Source organism: Citrus sinensis, chromosome 7 (genome assembly GCF_022201045.2).
Source record: "Citrus sinensis cultivar Valencia sweet orange chromosome 7, DVS_A1.0, whole genome shotgun sequence".
NCBI lineage: Eukaryota > Viridiplantae > Streptophyta > Magnoliopsida > Sapindales > Rutaceae > Citrus > Citrus sinensis.
The window spans coordinates 10,773,107-10,796,231 of record NC_068562.1 but is presented as its reverse complement, the minus strand read 5'-3'; the positions used below and the strand labels follow the sequence as shown (position 1 = coordinate 10,796,231).

The 23,125-nt window shown below is 32.3% G+C and overlaps 2 protein-coding genes across 2 annotated transcripts; both read left to right on the top strand.

The window, feature by feature from the left end:
• Positions 1-6,943: 6,943 nt before the first annotated feature.
• LOC102622303 (caffeoylshikimate esterase) lies at positions 6,944-8,918 on the top strand. The gene is made up of 2 exons (XM_006465342.2): positions 6,944-7,445; positions 8,145-8,918. Exons 1-2 carry the CDS (start codon positions 7,133-7,135, stop codon positions 8,801-8,803), a joined length of 972 nt encoding a protein of 323 aa, XP_006465405.2. The 5' UTR covers positions 6,944-7,132; the 3' UTR covers positions 8,804-8,918.
• A 7,975-nt stretch (positions 8,919-16,893) lies between these two features.
• On the top strand, positions 16,894-21,568 carry LOC102622604 (plastidic ATP/ADP-transporter). The gene is made up of 5 exons (XM_006465343.4): positions 16,894-18,182; positions 19,247-19,501; positions 20,130-20,273; positions 20,371-20,718; positions 20,962-21,568. The coding sequence occupies exons 1-5, from the start codon at positions 17,418-17,420 to the stop codon at positions 21,313-21,315; spliced, it is 1,866 nt and encodes a 621-aa protein (XP_006465406.3). The 5' UTR covers positions 16,894-17,417; the 3' UTR covers positions 21,316-21,568.
• Positions 21,569-23,125: the final 1,557 nt, after the last annotated feature.

Genomic DNA, 23,125 nt, shown 5'->3' with positions numbered 1-23,125 from the left:
TTATAATTCCTATTATTATTTAATTTAGCTAGTATAATTTCTTAAACCTTAATTTCTTTTAGCTTTTTAAACTGTTATCTCTTCTCAAATATTGTATACTCTACTTTTGTAATTATAGAAGAAATTAATATTGAGAGGATAATGAGGAAGTATCAAATCAATTTTTATGGTTTTGGCAACAATAAATAGAACCTTTAAAAAGAATGAGAGATATTATAATGATTATGAGAGTTTTTTTTCTTTAAAAAAAGTTTATAAGTTTTATAGGGTTGGTGTTTCCAAAAGGATAAAAATTATAATAAAGGTAAATTTGGAATTGGGTGGGTTATGTTCAGAGAAAAAGATTAGTTTTAAAATTTTAATAGGGTTGGTGAGATATAATAAAGGGGTAAATATGACCACTCCTAAACCAATTGCATTTGTTAAAAGGGCGATGATATTTCCACCCGACAAATTTTGTAAATCCACCCCACTTCTAAAAAATAATTATTAAAAAATTCACAATAATTTTAAAAATTTCTAATAAAGAAGAATTCTAAATAATTAATCAATTAAATCTATCTTAAATCATTTTTTATGACTTATATTTTTTTATTATATTTGACTACTAAGATTGCTTTAACCTTAATTTAAATTGACTATTTTACCGTTAAAAGGTAAAAGTACAAAAAATTTACTTTAACTTCAACATCTTTTTATTTTATACAAAATTCATTGTCTCTAAATAGTCATTTCCACTTTATTAGTATGATTCTTAACCTTTAATTAAATTAACATTATATCTTTATGAACCAATACTCAAGTAAATTATTAGGCTGTCAGATTTATGTCATTTATATTTAAAATATTAAAAATTATTAGACTTCAATAAAAAGTTATATTATAAATCACAAAATTAAGTACCTAAAGTATTAGATACAAGAACACATATTTCTTCAAGTAACAGGGTCATTTTATGTTGTAAAGTAATATAATTAAATAGAACTTATATTAAACTAACTTTAATAAATAAATAAAAACTAGTAAGAAGAAATATAAGAATCCTTTAATCGATTAATTATACAAATATTTTTGTTAATTTATATTTATTAGAAATAATGTGAATTTATTGTAAATATTTTTTAAAAGTGGGTGGGTTGACACAAATAATGGGGTGGAAATATCCCTACCCTTGTCAAAAATATGAGTTGAACTTTTAAAACCCCTATAAATCCCCACATTTTTTTTTTTACAATTTTAACCTTGAAAGGCATTTTATAAAACAAAAAGTTATCTTTCCAACCTCATCTTCATTATTCATTGCCGTTAAATAGAGGGATTTCATTTATAATTAATTAATTGTAGAAAAACGTATTTGATCTTGCATACAAAGCACTTAAATGATTTTAATTTTTAAAAAATAATCTAGACTGAAATAGAAATTTTAGCAATTCACACAAGAAACTGTATTGAATTTGAGAAATTTTGTTTGATGGGTGAATGTTGAATCCAAAAGAGAAAGTCAAGATCATATGAGTTTATTTTTTGGAATAGAAATAAAGGGTAATGATCTAAAACAAAGTTGTTAATAGATAATAATATAGAAAAAGTCCAAATGAATTTATATTATAAGAGGAAATCCAAGCTGAATTAAAAGTTTATTTAGAAGAAACTCATTTAAGTTAAGAAAGTTATAGAGAGAGAAATGAAGATATTTTAGAGAGAGAATATGAAAGATCTGAAATAATTGTGTAGGGATATTTATGTAATTAAACTAGTAAAGGGATTTTATAAGATTTCTTTTGAGAAATGGAAAAAGTATCACTCTTAAATTATTGGCATCATGGTAAGGAAAAATAAAATTATAGCACTACAAAGAAATAAGAAACATTGGAAGTAATTACATACTAGCTTTTGTTTTTCATTTTTCTTTTTTAATGTGGGTGTTTCTGAAGAAGTAATTTTCGGGTAAAATTCTCAGGGCAACATAGCTTTCCTTCGTAATGTTCTTCCATTCACTTATTGTTTTATTCTCTTTTTATTCTTAAATAATTTTTTTTTTAAAAATATGAGTAAAGTTATGATTGTCAACCACTGTAATCTCAACATTTGATTTTCAATTAAATTGTCACATAGTCAGTTCATCAATATTTATCATACAGAAATGAATTCATAATTCATGAAAAAAAAATAATAAATCTTAATGACTATAGTGTAACCAGAACTCAGATGTTGGAATTATTTGAAATAATAATAAAAAGATCTTCTATTCACTTGATAAATACTTTTAAGAAAAGTTGACTTACAAGATACTGATACGCTTTTGATTCTATTAATTTAAAAATAAAAAATCATTTCTAAACTTTCCATAATTGATAATAATAATTTGGAAAAAAAACTAATTCACCCTCAACGTTTAAATAAAGGGACAAAAAACCCTTAATGTTTTGAAAAAGATATCCATACCCCATCTATTAACAGAAACCATTTCGTTAAATCATTAAAATGTTAATATTGTAATTGCATATTAATAACAAATGAATTGACAAAAAAACTCACTAACACACGCGAACAAAGCACATGCGCACACACACACAATTAACACACAAACCCTTAACACACTGTTTCTAGATCTTGACAAACCCTAACACACACATTCACACTGTTTGCCGGAAGCTGCTGGAACTGCTTGTGCTGCAGGAAGCTCGTGCTGCTGCTTGTGCATCGTGCGCGCCGCCGAAAGCTGTTGGAACTACTTGCGATCGAGACTGCCATTGGTGCTGCTGCTCGTGCGTCTTCAACTCACATTGGTTTTTATGACTATTGGATATGCTATTTAGCAGGGGCAAAAGCTGAAAACTTTGGTTACAGGGGCCAGAGTGAATATTGTATATATAGTTTAGAAATATTTTTTAATTTTTATTATAATTTAAGAAATATCATGTATATTTAAAAAAATGAAATTCTTACAAGGGTCATGACCCACTCTAGTCGCAATTAAGATCCACCCCTGCTATTTAGTACTATTAAGATTTAGTGATTATTGTTGTAACTAGCTTTTTTTTTTGTTGATCATAAAAGTTCAAATGGTTGACATGTGGAGAATTGTCATTCTTATGGCATTAATAACCAGTTTTATTATTTTTATTCTTGAGTAATGATTAAATTTATTTAGTTTGAAGAGAATATTTGACAAAAATTTAAATGGAGGAATTGGACAATAAGGGTATGTTCATAATTTTATTAACAATATATGAATAAATTGGACAATCAACAATTATTTTTATATGACATGTTCAAAGTCAATATCTTGACTTATGTGCTAGACGGATATAACGGTAATTACACGTTAAAATTATAATTTATATTAAAAGAAACGGTTTCCATTAATAAATGGAGGTGTGGATGTCTTTTTTAAAAACATTAAGAGTTTTTTGTCCCTTCATTTAAATGTTGGGGGTCTATAAGTTATTTTCTCTAATAATTCCATAGGGTAAACTTTAATTTACCCATACTTAGAATTATAATCTTCAATTTGCCATTTCAAGTATGAAAATATCAATTTACTCTTATTTACTGTTAAAAAGATTAAAAAAGAAAAAAAGCAATCAATGCCCCCCTCATTTGTCGTCATTATGAATGAAAATAGAGGGAAAATTGAAGTTTTTATATCTTTAAAGGGTAAGCCGAAGGAGAAATTCTATAATGCATTGGATGTTTCATATCTTTAAATGATGTGAAACAATTAATTAATAATTTTTTGATATGTGTCAATAATTTTTAAACCTAAAAATCAACTTATTAAAAGTCAAACAATGCCCTTCCCTTCTTTCTCTTTCCTCTAGTTTTAAAGATCCCTCTTCCTTCTTCCAATTTTCAAGAACAGAAAACCAAAAAAATTAGTTTATTAGAAATTATGAAAATAATAAATTTAATAAAATGCCTTTGCAAATCTTTAAACCTTATTTTTGCCAAATTAAGAACCAATTTCTCATTATCAAAAAACATCATGATTGGAACGATCATCCATCTTCTTTGAATTTTTTAATATATTCATTGTTTCCAATATCATCCTCCAAATGCTTCATTGTATGTGTTAGTTGTTCTTTAACAATCCTTGTTATAGGAACATTCAATGATCCTATATTATAAATTTTGGTTCCTGCAGGCATCAGTTCACTAAGGCGCAATAATTACCTAGACTTGGTATTGTATAAATCAGCAGCATCATTTCCCATTACAAGTCCCTTCTTTGCTTCTTTAGTCCAACTCTTTAATAAGAAACGCTCTGGTTAGTTCGTGAAATTATGCAAATAAAAAACCTTTAGAACATAACCACACAATATCCCCATTGACTGAAATAACTTACATGAGCATGAAATATCCATGGTGGCTGAATTATCAATAATAAACACTGTTTGTTGCCCTTCTTCATTTGCTTTATATACATGAACCTCGTCATTCTTAGAAATTTCTTCCATTCTCATAGCCATGCAACCCAAATCCTCCTTTATTCAATTATTATTTTTATAATTTCTAATAAATCAATGTTTCTTGATTTTCTGTTTTTAGAATTTGAAAGAGGGAAGAGGAATTTTTGAAACCAGATCAAGAAGGAGATAGAAAGGGAGATTTTGTTTGACTTTTAATAAACTAATTTTTAGGTCTAAAAATTATTGACACGTGTCGAAAAATTGTTAGTTAGTAATTTTACATCATCTCATGACATGAAGCATAAAATATATTATAGAATTTCTCAAATTAAAGATTCTCATTTTATTTGGGTAATGAATTAAAGTTTATCTAATTGTTTTATTATGCAAAGTAGATTAATGTGTCAAGAGGGAAGCAGAGAACGTAAAGTGAATCGGTTTTATGAACCGTGTTTGGCGGCCCACCTGATTAAAATAGGTCGACTGTAGGTTGGTGAAGTGGGACCCACATCAAATTATAAATAAAGCAAAATGATAATGTGCTTCCAATTTCGAAATTTTATACTTGTAATTCATTGGCTAATACATGTTCGAGTAAATTCTATCACATGGCAAAGTCTCTTTAGTAATTGATATCATGTCCAATGTCATGCCATCTAGTTGAAAAGTATTTTTCAGAAAATTTATAATCATACCTTAGCACATTCAGTGCAAAATAATTATTGTGATTACTATTGCTAATCTCCTCTTTTATAAATCTCTCGTTAATTATTTTACACGACAACAATTGTTTTTGTGTCAAATAATTAGCATAACGATAATGGAAAAAACAGAAAGTTTATGATAGTTAAATTCATTTTACCGGAATATCTTGGCCTTAGTGGATGGATTACCATCCAAGTTATCTTAGTCACTATTAGGGATGGCAATGGGGAGGGGAGGGGAGGGGACCGATCTCCCCGTACCCATCCCCGATATTTTGCGTATGTCCCCGTCCCGTCCCCGTCCCCTTCAGAATTACTTGAGAAAATTCACATCCCCTCCCCGAATAATAACAGGGGATCCCCGAAGTCTCCGATCCCCGAATAACTAATACATTTTTTTTTCAATTTTTAGTTAATCATATTAAAATAAAAAATTCAAATAAAAGTAAAGTTCAAAATATATCTTACATTAATATCTATTACAAAAGTCACATACATTAAATTAGTAAGTAACGCAACATGCAAGGGATACAAACTTTTTTTACAAACTATCATGAACAAATTAATAGTTTAATGCAAAATTGGTACAAATAAAATCGAATTTGGAGTCAAAATTAACTTTTTCAATGGTGGCGTGGACACTTTATAAATGTGGACTATTCCATTTACAACACAATAGTTAAATCGGAGCAAATCAAAAGTAAATATTAGATTAGATTAGATTAGATATTAAAATTGTGATTCGTTGTGGGCAATTATAACATCTATAAATAAAAAAATAAAAAATAGATTTAAGTTTAAAATATTTAAAAAATATTAAAATTAAAAAAAAATGTTTGGCTATTAGAATCTACTCGGTCTTTTTAATGTCCTAAATAAAAATTTAGGACTTTAATTAGTTAATTAGGCCTAAAAATTTAATAATATAAATATTTTGATATTTTTTATTTTTACTAATATTTATAATTTTATAATTTAATTTTTATTATTTATTTACTAGTAATTTTAAAAAATTAAAATGGGGAAATAGGTAGGGGATGGGGATTCCACCTCATCCCCGTCCCCTCCCCGAATAAGAAATTGGGTATGAAAATTTCCCCATACCCTCCCCGAATAAGAAATTATGTATGAAATTATACTCATACCCTCCCCGAATGGGGAAAATCTCCGAGAATACCCGTCCCCGTGGGGATTTTTGCCATCCCTAGTCACTATGGTTCAAGGCCTGGCAGAGGGAACTGGAAACAAAGAGATTTGATATAAATAATAATACACATGCATTGTTATCAATTAAAACAAAGTATTATAAATAATAATACTTTGTTTTAACCTCACATTCATACATGTCAAATTCAAAACAACGTCAATTTATGGAACCATCATTTGCATAACCACTTTCATTTTCACCTAGGTAGGTGTTAATGGAATTAATTTTTTTTTTCTTATACCATACATAGATAGATTTTTGTTATAAATTTTATAAATTTATATAATATAAGGCTGGTGCTACGTTACATTAATTCTAACGTATGCCACACACAACAATAGGTACAGATCCCACTATAAAAATTATTACTGTATGTGAATATAGGTTACGTTAAACGTAAAGTAGTGGGATCCATAATATAATAGTCCATATAAAGGCCAATAACGATAATGTCAATTTATGGGATTGCCACTGGACTCAATGATGTACTTCATTACCTACCGCAATTGTGGTGGACCCATTCAAACCACTTTAGCAACCCATCAAAGTCAATCAGTCCACCAACCCCCTCTCACCCACTCCCAACCCGAATGCCTCTTATCTTATGTTGGTGAAATCCACTCCCTCTTCCCTCTACTTTTTGCCTTTAAAAGCCAACCCACCCGCACTCAAGAAAACGGGTTTCGAAACGCATTACAGGCCCCACTTCATCACACCCATTATCTGACCATCCACCAAAACCCACCTCATTCCTCCTCCCAAAATCCCAACAAGAGGAGGAAACCAGAACAAGGAAACGCATCGAAGCGATGCCTCAAGAAACGCAGCCCGAAACGCCTCCTAATTACTGGGGCTACATGCCGGAAGAGGAGTACTACACGTCTCAGGGAGTGCGAAACGGTAAAGAGTACTTCGAAACGCCCAACGGGAAGCTCTTTACGCAGAGTTTCCTGCCGTTGGATCAAAAGGTGAAGGCCACGGTGTACATGACCCACGGCTATGGATCGGACACCGGCTGGATGTTTCAGAAGATTTGCATCAGCTATGCTACGTGGGGCTACGCTGTCTTTGCCGCTGATCTTCTTGGACACGGCCGATCGGACGGCATACGTTGCTATCTAGGTACGTGTATATGCTGATCGCTTGGTCGTGTCAAGTTTACGGATGAAATGTGAGTAACAACTAAAAAATGATAATACACATTAATTCATCGTGTTAATGGAGACTTCGATGAATTTGAATTGCATATTTTGATATTACGGTCGATCAATGGAAAAGAAACACAGTATCGTTGTTGAATTAATTATGATTTTTTTTGGTTGATGAAGAAGAAAGATAGGAAGAAATTTCACTTTATTGCCATCTTTGGACAATCGAAAAACTATTTGGATTTGGGTTTGTAATGGATAGCGTAAAATGTAATTTTAGAGCGGTAAATATTTATATAAACTGATGTGATATAATAATAATTGATTGAGAGAAAATATAAATAATTTATATAAAAGATGTGGATCATATAAAGTTTTTAGTTCAACCAATTATAAAATATCGCATTAATTTATGCAAATTAAATTTTGTGGTTATATCATTATTTAAAATAAAATGTTTGTATTCTTGTATTTCAATTTACATCAAAATAAAATATAGATTAGATTCTATCTAAGCATACATAGGAGCGAAGGAAATTTTTAGAAGAAGTTTTTTAGAGTTGATTTTTTTTTTTGGGGGTAATAATAAAGGGAATTTAAATATGAAAAAGGAAAAAAGAAATACTCATCAAACAAGTCCCTTAAGCTGTACGCCGTATGATGGAAATCGTAGGTGACATGGAGAAGGTCGCTGCTTCGTCCCTATCATTCTTCAAGCATGTGCGCCACAGCGAACCATACAGGGACTTGCCCGCTTTCTTATTTGGCGAGTCCATGGGTGGGGCCGCAACAATGCTGATGTACTTCCAGTCAGAGCCCAATACGTGGACGGGTCTGATCTTCTCGGCCCCACTCTTCGTCATCCCAGAAAACATGAAACCTAGTAAGCTCCATCTCTTCATGTACGGTCTCCTCTTCGGACTGGCCGACACGTGGGCGGCGATGCCCGATAACAAAATGGTCGGAAAAGCCATAAAAGACCCTGAAAAATTGAAGGTCATAGCATCAAATCCGAGGAGGTATACGGGAAAGCCGAGGGTGGGGACCATGAGAGAAATTGCTAGAGTGTGTCAGTACATACAGGATAACTTCTCCAAAGTAACGGTGCCGTTTTTGACAGTGCATGGGACGGCTGACGGGGTCACGTGCCCTACATCATCCAAGTTATTGTATGAGAAGGCATCCAGTGCGGACAAGAGTATCAAAATTTATGATGGGATGTACCATTCTTTGATTCAAGGAGAGCCTGATGAGAATGCTAATCTCGTGTTGAAGGATATGAGGGAGTGGATTGATGAGAGAGTTGAGAGGTGTGGGCCTAAAAATTGTTAAGTTGTTAAAGTTACTAATAAAGGATTTGGGGTGAACAAAAGTGTTTAATGTGGGGGAAAATGGATTATGTTAATGTAATACGATAATGAATGGAACTCTTATGTTGTTTTGATAATTTTGTGTTACGTGAACAGTCTTCTCGATTTCTTTTTAGTAGCTAGTTTTAATTAGCACATTATGGGTCTATATCTCATGTTGATTAAAAATGTAAATTCTAATGGATGAAGTTAAGTCCTATTATATGGGATAGGTTGATGCAGAAATGTGGTCGGTAATGTTGCGATCAGGTGTCTACTCCAACGCTTAAATTTGTTAATCGGGGTGGTGGTTTACTACTGCAGCTTTCCACTTGAGCAGATTACCTGCGTTCACATAGAATGGTTAGAGAAGACGCCAGATGTTTTTCTGACATGAATTCACCTATGATCAAGTCAGTTATCCTAGGCTTCTAGAAAAACTTATATCACAACCCACGTGGTTTTTTCATAATTGCTTTTATCAAGACACTCTAAAGAAAATTTGAAAGAAGAAAACTGAAGGAAAGAAATAAATTTGGAATAAGAGAGAGAGTTCAGTGATAGTGAGGGAAGATACTTGATTTCGAATTTTTAGAGACTTGTATCAAGGTTCGAAACCCCCATTACTGGATTGAGTGAATAGTCGTTAGTGGATCAAGGTTTTGCCCTAATTCTTTGGCGGAGATCAGCAAGTTAACTCTTGACCGAGTCTTTAGATTGATTTGGTTTGATTCTCTCCTTGCACGATTGTCGTGCTTGCAATGAAACCTGCTCGCTTCATCATATCTCAAACAGACTAATTTCAAGTTCCATTCGATCATACCTCGAGGAGGCTTTCTACTGTTACTAATGTCTAGGAGAGCACGATTTATACGAAGTCATATCCAATCATGCCCCCTCATTTACCTCTCAAACACAAATGTTGTAAGATCGTGACTATAGAGAAGATGACCTTGGTAATTCCATAATCTCACTATGATTTCATAAGATGGAATAATTCATCTCATGTAAATATAATTAGAGGTGTGAATTGAATTTTGACCGCAATTCGGCTCGAAAAATTTAAGTCCATTTGTGTCTCACATCAAACTTAATTTTTAAAAGATTGGTCTGAACCAGCCGTTATTCTATTACATTCATGTTCTGTTATGTCATGTTAATTTTATTTTTTGAATTACTAAAAATGGTATGATTCAATTACTATCGACCAAATAATTAAGGGATCGTGAGAAACTATTTAGAGATTAATGTAAGTTACATATGTTGTAACTTAGCCGCTGGCATACATAATGACTATGACGAGGAGTATCTTAAACTTTTTCAACTGGTTCAACCGTACAAAAAGTACGCATCAAGTATTGCCAAAATTGGGTTGGGCCAGGCCTTGTATAGCCATCTCAAGCTTCATTCTAGCCCACAAAGTTCGTGGTCCAGGCTTTGTCCCTATATACCCGGCGTCCGCCTATGTATTGGAATGTTTTATGCTTCAGCGCAATTACTTCATAGATTACATTCTTGCCATTTTTCAGTTTGCTTATTTTCAAACTTGGTACCCCCAGGCTTAGATACTGTTTGGTGCTGAGGTAACATAGTTTTTTAAGTAATTTTTTAGTTATTAACCTGAGTTCGAGTACTAAGAAAAAAAAAAAGAAAAGATTTTGAGTCTCACTCACCTTCATCTTTTTCTAGAAATTGGTGGATATATTTTTAACGCAAGACCGTGTTTTGCAAAAAAAGAAAATTAAAACAAAAAAAATCTGGCTACTTAAGACAAGTGGGCGGGTTCCATTATAGTGGGCCCAATTTCAACAGGCTTGCAAGATACAAATTCCGTTACCAAAAACTCCCTTTTTGCTTTTGGGCCCGAACATGATACCTTTTAGTCCCACACGATGAGACCCTTTATAATGACGTGTCAAGATCATAGCGGGGCTTCAATTGAGGACGCGTACAAAAAGAGCCCTGGCGTCAAAGTCTGAAAATGCCAGGAGCCGTGGCGTAAAAGATATTTTTGGGACGTGACGTGTCGCAACGAAATACGGTTCGTCCGTTTACGATCGGACTTGGAATCTGGAAGATTACATGTTCTAATTCGCGACGTAACATATTTTCACAACTCTCGAGGTCGGTTATGTCTCATTCCATATGACTTTTGTCTACGTGGATTCAATATTCAACGTTAATCGCCCGTGTGGGGGCCCCACAATATGCAATCCCCGCCACGACGTTCATAATGCTTTTTGGACCGTATATTTGCAAGTGGTAGGGCAAGCAAGTGGGGCTCAAAATTAAAAAAAAAAAAGAAAAGATAATTTAAATTTATCCAGATTTTTCTAATAAAAAATTATTTACGGTCTGCAAACATTACAAGTTGAGTTTTATCGCGACTACGAATGACACGCCATTATAAACAAGACAAAGGTTATTTAAAAAGAGAAAAAGAAAAATTCAACTGAAATATTCAGTAATCAACTACGAGAGCATATACATAAGACAAATTTCTTATTATCTCATAAATTAAAATAAAATCTCAAAATATTCAAATACTAATTTCATGCCTTTAGCCAAACCCTATGTTGTATATTGCATTTTCTTCGATACGTTGTTTAAATACAAATCAAAAATTTTTTTTAATTACATATCAGAGAATCAGATTGCTCAATCCACTATACATAACAAATTCTTCTTCTTGTCCTTTTTTTTTTTTTTTAAATTTTGGGAGCAGTTATAAACAAAAGTTAGCAAAATCCTTTTCCAGTACCCACCACCTAATTAACACTTACAAAGATGACGAAAAATACATAAACTAAGAGAGAAACAGAAATTTTACTAAATTTTGAAAGAGATAGTGTTTAGAAGAGACTAATTTAAGGTAGATATGGGAGAGAAAATAGGAGGAAAGAAAAGAAAAAAAATAATTAATATTATATTCCTAGGCCAATTAATTTTTAGTTTTATTATTGAAAAAAAAAGAGGGCTCCAAATCCTATCTCTTTATATATTTATAATATCGTTTAGATATATATGTTTTTTAAATATAGTTTGAAAATCTACATCAATGAGATGAGAATTCTACCTCTCTTTATACCTAATGAAATACATCTACACATATTGATATATGAGGAAATATTTTTATCACACCTAATACATTTGTTTAAGGAGGGATTAGTCACGAACCATTCATTAGAGGAGTCGAGGGCATTAACCCTCTACCAGACCAAGACCTTATCGGCAATTACTTTATTCATTTTTTGTGTATTAAACCATTTGGTATCCGAATATTATATTGGGTCATAACTAATTTAGATTCGAGTTGGATATGACCACTGAAGCGGTAAAACTCCACCAATAATTTATTTAATGCAGCTGCAATTATTTTATTCGTTACTCAAATAATATAATAGACGACGTGTGTCACCTTGCAAAATTGTTAAATTCAAAAAAAGGTAACAGAGTTAATAGTCTACATTGTACATTTTGATTGTGACACACAATTTACTACACTAGATAATGAAAAAACTTTTTATTTGTAGTAATTTGAAAGCCCATACCTAATTAAGCCAGCTCATGTCACTCTAAAAATCAAAGTCACATCTTCATAACTCGACAAAAACAACTGAGAGCCACAGCCGTTTACTCTATAAAGCTAACCATGCACTCATAAGCTTTATTAGATGTTGGCTTTTCCCATTTGGTGAATGCAACGTTTGCCAGCTTTGATTAATTAAATCATTTAAAACACAAGTCACATGCTATATATATTCAACTGAACCATCATATACATGCAAATAGCTCATGGGGCTTCTCACTTCTTTTGAATTAGTGCTTTTGGCTCTTTCTGCTCCAAACTTCTTTATTGAAAGCTAGTTTTGATTTGTGAATCTATTGTCATCTGGATATGGACTCTCCATTGATTGATAACAGGGTATGATTTGTTTAAAGAGTAGATAGTTTTTAGTGGTTGTGACTTGTGTGACTCGACAGTAGAGATCATTCGATTTATTTTATAAGGAGAAAAAAGGAAAAAAAAAAAAAGAATCAATACTAGAAACAAACTTATTATTCACTTCTGCATCAACAAGAAATTATTAAAAGTTTTTTAAACTTTTAAAAGTTTTTAAAAAGCTTGTTTCTAGTATATTACACAAGCTTCTTGTTGGGTACTCCCTAACAAGAAGTACCTAATGACAACCTATCTACTATAGTTGTAGTTACTGGTGTGTGCATGCATGTATATTAAACTGTGATGTGCTGATAATACAATCAATGGGTTCTATGAGTTTAATTAAATGTAGCAAAGTGAATATCAAATTTGATAATGGGACGTCAAATCCAGCACTACAGAGAGATCTATCCCTATTTCAAACTGACTTAGAAGCATTTGCCTCAAACTCAATTTGTTGTCATCTTTTTTCTGTTTCTTATTGCTTACGTTATATTATAAAATAGGATCTACTAAATCTATATTATCATAATAATAGAAGCAGTAGTAATAATAATTCTCTAGTGATGACATTTTTATTTTAATAAAGTGACAATGCCACAAACAGATTGAAAATATAGATTTTAATACATTAACAGACAAAAAAATACAGTTGAAATTCGTATTTTTTTATTTTATATTTTAGTATACATTCTCATTTTATTAAAGTAGGGATATCCTCACTAAAGAAATACATACATACATACATACATATAGTCTTTTTTTAGTGTGGGCGCTTTCATTTTTTTCATGCGAACATACTTTTAAACAGTGCGGTTTAAAAGAGTTAATTTTTAATGTTATTAAACTGCACGCTTTTAAATTATTTATTTTAAAAGAGTCAGTTTTCTTTTTTGTCTGAACCACGAGGTGATCCTGAGTGGGTCTCAATTGTGAGAGTGCCTCAACCCAGAACCCAAAATAATCCCCGCTCGCACCGAGTCGGCCCGTAAGGGTAAAGTGCTGGCCAAAGTGATAATTTCATACAAGACGAGGCTTGAACCCCTGACCTCTTTTAAGGAGTGATGGTGACGAATCACTCACACCAACTAACTTTGGTTAAAAGAGTCAGTTTTTAATGCTATTAAACCACACAGTTTTATAATTTATTCAAAAATAAAATTATTAAATACTACGACTTAAGAGTGTGTCAATATTAAAAAAAATAAGAACAAATGTACTTGAAATTAATTTATCTTTTTACAATAAAGAAAATTATCATTGCACCACCTTTCTTTTGTCTTATGTTCATTCAACCACCACAAAATTCTAACATGTTCTCTGCGTCATCTTTCTTTTGAAATTTGTATCAATTAGTCATTTTTTCATTAACACTGTTAAATAATTTAAACGAAATGACAATTTTACTCCTAAATAAATTAAAAAATTATTTTATCTTGTAAAAGCTTTGAAAATTTAAAAAAATAATTATAAAAATACCCCTACATTTAATACAGAAATAAATCCAAAAATTAGAATTTTTATTTTAAATAAAAAATATTTTAATAAAAAATTATAATTACAAAATTTTGGGATTTATAAAAATCCCTTAAATTATTAAAATATTGTGATTCATTTTTAATAAATAAATAAAGTTATTTTAATAAAATTTTGCAAAACTATAAATTTTTAATAAATAAATTCAGTTATTTTTTGTTAAAATTTTGCAAAATTATAAAATTTTAATAAAAATAATTATTAAAATTTTACAAAATGCTAAATCTAAATTTAATAAAAATCAAATAAGCACCTCTATTTTGAATTTATTTTTTTAAATGTAGGGGTATTTTTATAATTATAATTTTTTTTATTTTTCAAAACTTTTATAAGATAAAATAGTCTTTTCATTTATTTAGGGATAAAATTATCATTTTTAGGAGCATTTGAAACATTTCGTTTCTGAGCAAAAGAGTCGTTTTCAAGTAGTGTTCGATCGATTATGTATTAATCAATATTCAACCTTACTCCCAACATAGTGCGTCAGAGGTACGTTCCTCCATTCATTCAGGTTTCTCTCTCCACTTGCTCCTTATGTTCGTTCCGATTGTTGAGTGAATGAATGAATGAATGTTTGTTTAAATTATCTAACGGTGTTAATGTAAAAATGATTAATTGATACAAATTTAAAAAAATAGTGCAGAAAATATATTAAAATTTTGTGGTGGTTGAATAAACATAAGATAAAAAAATGGTGTAATGATAATTTCACTAATAATAATAATAATAATACAACATAAGAATCGATGAACTCGAGAATCTACTTACGAAGCTACATTACTGAGGAGGAAGAACACCAACAACCACGCGGTAGTGGAGGTAGGTGGTGCTGTGCATTATATATGTTTTATAAAATGTCTTTAAAAGGCAGCTTCTGAGTAATGAGAGGCTTTTAATTTTGTTTATTCCAACTCGTGGACTTCTGTGCCCCCCTCTTTAGACCTACTGTCTCATCCTTGTTTATTCAATCAAAAATAAAGACCAAAACGCGGAATATGTTTAACGTGTCACTTACTTCGTTCACTATCTGATTATATTACTCTTAATTATAGAGTAATCCTACCAATTTCAATATTTAAGTTTTAATTTCATTCTCAATTAATATTATATTTTAAATTATTCTTTTAAATTAATATAACGAATGTGATTCTTTATTAATTTCTTGAACTACTACATTCACAAACAAAAAATAAAATAATTTATCATTAAATTATTGAATATTCACGTTTAAAGATCATTTCATAGGACTACTGAGTCATTAATGAATAAAAGAATTTACGTGTATATAAATTTGAGTCGCTTCAATTAATCTTTCTTTTTCTTTCAATTAAAATTATTGACAAGGTTTTTGATTCTAAAATTTGTCAGCAAATTTCTTTTAATTTTCAAATTTCTCAGAAACCTATTTCGGAACAAGTTTGGATATTTATCATCAAGGAAAATAAAAACTGTAGACGTTTAAAAAGAATTTAACGAAATTTACCTTCATACTAATAATTTTGAAACATTTACATACAACGGGGAAAAAAAAGTATTCGTGTTGAGATCTGCAAGCCGCCAATTTTGAGTGCTTTAATTGACTCGTGGGGGAAAAGAAAAATTTGGTGTCAAGGTCCATTTTGCACATGTTTGTTGAGCTCAAAGAAATCATACTCCTAATTTCTCTTTGCAACATTTGATTGAGACTGAAATGCAAATTGTTAGATGAAAATGATGTTCCCATTTCACAAACCTTATTATTATTATTATTATTATTATTATTATTATTGAAGTACAACTAAGAATGCGTTCATATTCCAATAATGCAGCACCCACCCACTTTTGGTCAAAAAACTTGAACTATGCATAATACAATCAAATTGAAATCAAGCAAACTTGTTTATTTATTCTGTTCATCTAATGTATTCACCTTAAAATTGAATCTAAAAGTATTCTTGAATAACAACCGTATAAGATCATATTGAATTGAGGTGCTGTAACTTTTAAGCTATAGCTGCTGTGAAAAAAATTATAATTATGAAATAAAAGTTAGTAATATATAACAAATATAAATTTTAAATAATAATTTTGATAAAATTATTAAAGATATAATAGATTTTTTATTATACAAGTGAAAAATCATATCAATATAGTTTCCAAACTACAGTAGTTAGTATTTACTAAATACTTTAGTGTTGTAACTTTTAAGTTATAACTGTCCAACCGCAATTCCAAACGCACTATAAATTAAAAATCTATATTGAAAAAATTTGAAGTACTACCAAAGTATGTAATCTAACGCGGTCGAATTTATAAGACCAATCTTAGATGAAATCTAGATAGAATAAGATTATAATTAAAAACAATTTTCACACGGAAAAATATTTTCCCTTTTTTGTCCCCCAAGCTTATAATTGTTGCAACCCTTCCTAATGCTTATTGGCAAGTACGGGGAAAAGGGCACAGATGAGCGAGTCACACGGTTTGCTTGGACAACTTGGGATCTCACATGTAACTTTCAAACTCAAAAGACCCACAAAACCAGAAAACCCACGAGCATTTTAAACATAAAGTGCAAAATATCTAAATCCCATTCACCGCTTTTCTCACATGAACCATTGGCACCACCACTAATTAACAATTGCTAATGGAGATCATTTTTTTGTTTTAATTATTTTTTTTTTAAAAATATATATATAATTTGCTTGACTGGATTTTGCCCATCAACTTTTCACTGCCCCTCCCTTCCATCTGTTGTCTCGCAATCTTCACAAATTTTGTCTTCTTTTGCACAATTTTTATTATAAAAGTAAGCATATTTATTCAGCAACTTCTTTCTGACAACGTATTATAATCACTTTCTTAAAACAGCCATTAAAGAAAAATTCATAGGTGTAACCCCAAAAAAAAAAAAAAGAAATTGTATTTTTTATCTGATATTTTTATTCGTTTCTGGTTTTAATCTCAAAAAGGGTTTTGATATTTTTTCTTTGGTTCGAGGAAACAAACTATCTTCAACTCCGAAGCGACCGCCTTATCTCTCTATCTATCTCTCTTGTGTTCTTCTCTTGAAAAATTCAAGCTTTTTGTTTCTTCAAGGGATTGAGATAAGGAGAGGGAGAGAGAGTGAGAGAGAGAGATGGATGCTGTTCTGCAAACAAGAGGGCTTCTTTCCTTGCCATTGAATCCAAAAATCAGGAGCTTGCAGGCTTCTAATGGCTTAAAGCAGAGATTTTTGGCCGCAAAACCAAGAACCCTCGATGGGTTTTCATTATCTTCAAATGGGGTGTCAAAGTTTCAAAGCTTTGTGTCAAAGCCACAAGGGTTTGTCCCAAAGGAGAGACCTTTGCTTATTTGCAAAGCCGAAGCAGCAGCTTCTGCTTCTGCTGATGGGCAGCCTTTGCTTGGTGAAGCTGAGAAACCAAAGTTCTTTGGTATTGAATATACAACTTTCAAGAAGATTATCCCACTTGGGTTAATGTTCTTTTGTATTCTTTTTAATTACACAATCCTTAGGGACACAAAGGATGTCTTGGTTGTGACAGCTAAAGGAAGCAGTGCTGAGATTATACCATTTTTGAAGACTTGGGTGAATTTGCCTATGGCTATTGGGTTTATGTTGTTATACACGAAGTTGGCTGATAAGTTGTCCAAACAGGCCTTGTTTTACACTGTTATTGTCCCATTTATAGCCTTTTTTGGGGCTTTTGGTTTTCTTTTGTATCCCCTGAGTAACGCTATCCACCCTCAGGCACTAGCTGATAAGCTTCTCAACATTCTTGGCCCGAGGTTTCTTGGTCCCTTGGCTATTATGAGGATTTGGAGTTTCTGTTTGTTCTATGTCATGGCTGAACTTTGGGGCAGTGTGGTGATTTCTGTTCTGTTTTGGGGGTTTGCCAATCAGGTGATTATACAATCAGTTGATTTACTTTCTTCATCAATCTGTTCGCATTATTGTTTTGAGGATATGATTCTCGAACCATAATCTTGTGTGTTTGGTACTTTTAAATAATTGAATTGATTAGGTTGTTTCGTTTTGTTATTTTCTTTGTTAACTTTTTTGGACGCTGATGGTTATTAGTGGTCTAGATTGGTAATTATGGTAATAGATTGTGGCCCTTTTGCAAAGGCCGTTCCCAAGTGAGAGTGAAAATTGCTGATTATTCTCTGAATTCATAAACAATCTAGCATGCGTGAATCAATGATTTGGCATTCGTGGGATGCTAAAAGTTTGAAAGTGATTTCTGGCTTCTAAACTAGGTCATTGAATGCCGCACGAAGCATGTTTCTCGGATGTGATTGATCTTTTGTTATTGTCTTCTCTTCATGGTTTGTCCTGTTTTCATGCTTTTGTAAAGAGGTCATGAATTTTACTAAAAGGTTTTCAAGTATTTAGACAGACAATTTGTTTCCACCTTATAGCTGGGTTAAAATTTGGCATAGATGAAAATGAAAAATGCCCTGGAGTGTGATGCGTTGAATACCTGTGGACAATAGGTCTGGTTGTTCAGAAACATGCATTGCAGCGTTGTTGTTTGCTTTTAGGTATTATCAGAAACTGGTTGATTCGAATTTTCTGTGTTTTCGGTAATGCTAAAATATAAGGTCTTGATGCTTGATAGCGACTACAATAATCCCACACTAGTTCTTCTTATAATAATTGTGCAATTCCTTTAAATCTTTATTTGTAATGGAAATGAAAGCTGGGGAAGATACGAAGAAAATATTCTAATTGTACAACTGCCTATCTAAATTCAGATGTGGTTATGACTTAGAAAATTTTCTCATCTCTGTTTTCTTAGCAGTTGAGGCACATATTTCTGCTTTTATGTTAAGTTGAAAATAATTATTAGAATCAGCCACATTTACTGGAATCTAAATTTTGATTGTATCAAGTTCCCATTAGTTATTTCTGATTTGCTTTGGTTTTTGCGTGACTTAATATTGTTTTGTGGATTCTTGGGGCAGATAACTACCGTTGACGAAGCCAAAAGGTTCTACCCTCTGTTTGGGCTTGGGGCCAATGTTGCCCTAATTTTCTCTGGCCGAACAGTGAAGTATTTTTCTAATTTGAGGAAAAATTTGGGTCCTGGAGTTGATGGTTGGGCTGTCTCCTTGAAAGGAATGATGAGCATTGTGGTTCTGATGGGGCTTTCAATTTGTGGACTTTACTGGTGGGTGAACAATAATGTTGAACTTCCTACCCGTAGTAAGAAGAAGAAGGTAATATTTTGCTCGGACATAATCCTATTGTTAGTCATATTTCAATTGCACCAATAGTCAGGTATCTGCTCATTGAAACATATTGAGCAACATTGGACTCTACTTACTTTTTCTATTACCTGTTTTTGGTTAATATTGTTCAAGTTATCTTGCTTTAGGTTTTGGACATGTATATTTGTGTTTCACTGTATAGATTACAATTTATCTGTGTGATATGTATTGTTACATAGCATGAGAGCATTATTTGGGCAAAGCAAGTATTTTATGTCCTTTGTGTTTCACTGTATAGATTACCATTCATCTGTATGATATGTACTGTTACATCCCATGAGAGCATTTTTTGTGCAAAGCAATTTTTTTTTTTTTTTAAGAAACTCAAAAAATGTATCAATGAAGAACATTTAAATAGATAGAGGTATTGACGCTATTTTTATCAAAGTAATCCATGTAAAAAGACATGGTGCATTTGCTATAATAGGCCCATGTGCTTACACAGTTGAACTTAGCCACAGGCATAGAGAGTTGTAAAAATATGTGCATTTATCGACTAAGAAAATGTTCTAATGTGATCTGTAGTTACTTTATCAAAAAAATAATTTTTTTCCCCTTATTGTTAATCCATTTGCAGGAGAAGCCAAAGATGGGAACAATGGAGAGCTTGAAATTCTTGGTGTCTTCAAGATACATTAGGGATCTTGCTACTTTAGTGGTTGCATATGGTATCAGTATTAATCTAGTTGAGGTTACATGGAAATCGAAGCTCAAGGCTCAGGTGAATTTAATTTGCCTTCTGCATGTATCCTCTTCACATGATGGGCTTACCAATACAATGTCTGATTATCTGTTTTCCCCTTCTCTCAATTTTGTAGTTCCCAAGTCCGAATGAGTATTCTTCCTTTATGGGAGACTTCTCAACAGCTACTGGAATAGCAACATTCACGATGATGCTTCTAAGTCAATTTATATTTGATAAATTTGGATGGGGAGTTGCTGCAAAGATCACACCCACAGTCCTCCTGCTTACAGGAGTTGGTTTCTTTTCTCTACTATTATTTGGGGATCCTCTGGGACCTGCTCTTGCGAAGTTCGGAATGACTCCTCTTCTTGCTGCTGTATATGTGGGTGCCATGCAAAATATTTTCAGTAAGAGTGCCAAGTACAGCTTGTTTGATCCTTGCAAAGAAATGGCCTACATTCCATTAGATGAAGACACCAAGGTTAGAAATTTTCTACCTTATTTTTGGAATTCTTTTGGCATTGTTTTCAATAATTTGTAAACCCAGATAAATCTAGAACTTTGAATCGGTTTAACAATTCTAGTGTTAAAATTGGAAAAAATGGTCTCAGAATGAAAACATCATTATTTACTCTTGATCTAAGTTTTGATTGTGAAATCTTTTGACTGAAGTTTCTTCGAGTTGTTCTTTTGTTGACTTTGCCTGTCAAAATGCTTTTGTTAGGTTAAAGGGAAGGCAGCCATCGATGTTGTGTGCAACCCGTTGGGGAAATCTGGAGGAGCTCTTATTCAGCAGTTTATGATATTAACCTTTGGGTCCCTTGCGAATTCAACTCCTTATCTTGGAGGGATACTTTTGGTGATTGTTCTTGCATGGTTAGGAGCAGCCAGGTCTTTAGATACCCAATTTACAGCTTTGCGTCAGGAAGAAGAGCTTGAGAAGGAGATGGAAAGAGCTGCTGTTAAGATCCCAGTTGTCTCTGAAAATGAAGGCGGGAATGGTACTCTTCCAGGTGGATCAGCTTTGAATGCAGCAGGTGAGACACCCAGTGAAGCATCTAGTCCACGCAATATCTGAAATAGTTTCTTCCAATTCCTTGCCGCATGAAGAATGAGAAGCATCAATACTTGAGGTATTGCTTGTAGGATCTTCTCAAATTACACAAATAATAGTAGCTAAACAAAGTATGAGCCCGTCTGTCTTAATTCCGCCTTTTTCCCGTAGATAATGAGTTTAGTATCTGTTTACTCATACATTCATGTTCTTTGTAGAATTCGAATTTGGTTTTTTATTGATAGCAACAACATTAAATTTAATAATTTCTTGATTATATCTTAGTCCAAATTTGTACCTTTCATTTGATTGATTTGTCCAGAAATTGTTGATCGATCATGACTTCAAAACTCTGAATTCGTACTCTCCCTTTGAACTTCTTTTCTTTGTTGCACCCTGTGATTAAAATAGACAAATCTACTCTATTCTTTTGTTGTCGACTAATTAGCCTACTATTGAAGAATCATGGTTGTATCAAGCCCTTCGTTTCACGGAACATAATATTATAAATATGAAATGAGGCTCAAGTGCTTCCCCATTTTTCAAGCAGAAGTGCTTTAGAAGGAATTGACATCAAATAGGCCGAAGCCTGAGGTGTCTGCATGAGAATTAGTGTGGTCCAGTAGTGGTTGGAACCAAGCGGACGCATGAATCAGAGCAATAGTTTTTGCCCGTGCTCACACAGAAATGAAGGTGTAGCTTTGCCAAAATGACAAAAGCCAAGAGTTCACGTGTTGGTTGTGTATACAGCTAGACATTGCAAAAGTGCACAAAACTTAGCTCATTAATGCCATCACTTTCTACATTTCTTTGGCAAAGAATAGGGAAACTTCCTTGCTTTTAGCCATTTGTAATTAATCATTTTTTAACCGATTATATATTATAATGAGAAAACAACTAAATATTTATTATTAGAATTTTAGTGGGGATTATCCTAGGTCAAGTTTTTTTTTCCCTTCCCCCCACCCCCCTTCCCCCTACCTGTAAGGACCACCATGATGGTGAGGGATTAAGCGGAAACCTACCTGTAATATAAGTTATCAAATGACAAAGAAATATTAGAGGGAGGTATAAATCAAAACCAAAATCAAGTTTATTATAGCTTAATTCAAATTTTTTACGCTCATAAATTAGAAGTATAGATGGTTATTTCCACTCAATTATCCGCAAAAGAGGACTCAAACCAAGGAGGGCAACGGTTACCATTGGACCCTTGGCTGAGTGGCTGTATTTAATCATTTGATTATGAAATTTTAATCAACTCATGATTTCAATTGTCCTATAATTCGACACCGTCCAAAGAGAAACTGACTAAAGATTTTCTCTCTTTCACACACTCATTAATCTTAGTCTCCAAAAGTATTAGGAAATTTTGATCACTTTGTCATCACAATTATGTCCGATAATTCGACCCCATCAAAGAGAAAGTGATTAAAGCTCGTCTCTCTTTCCATACACTCCTATATGCCACTACTTTGTACATTTCTTTGGCAAAGAATATGGAAACTAGGTTGTACCCATTAGCATTTAATCATTTGATTAGGAAAATTTTGATGAACCCATAATTTCAATTTTGTCCTATCATTCGACCCCATCAAAAGAAAAAAGGGTGATCAAATCTTGTCTCTCTTTCCACACACTCAAAATCACCAAAAGTTGTAAATTATGTGGCAATAAAAAAAGGGGTTAATCTTTCCATATTTGTGTCACCTCGAGCCCATGACACATAACACGTACACTAGCACATAGCTAGTGTGTGTGTGTGTAACCATTTCATCAGTTTCAAGTCTCTTTCAATCTTCACAGTATGTAGCGGTGATCTTCTTGTTTACAT

Coding starts and splice junctions, on each gene's coding strand:
- LOC102622303 (XM_006465342.2), top strand. CDS start 7,133: ATGCCTCAAGAAACGCAGCCCGAAACGCCTCCTAATTACTGGGGCTAC. Junction 7,446..8,144: donor CGGCATACGTTGCTATCTAG/GTACGTGTATAT, acceptor TGGAAATCGTAG/GTGACATGGAGAAGGTCGCT.
- LOC102622604 (XM_006465343.4), top strand. CDS start 17,418: ATGGATGCTGTTCTGCAAACAAGAGGGCTTCTTTCCTTGCCATTGAAT. Junction 19,502..20,129: donor CCCGTAGTAAGAAGAAGAAG/GTAATATTTTGC, acceptor ATCCATTTGCAG/GAGAAGCCAAAGATGGGAAC. Junction 20,719..20,961: donor CATTAGATGAAGACACCAAG/GTTAGAAATTTT, acceptor TGCTTTTGTTAG/GTTAAAGGGAAGGCAGCCAT.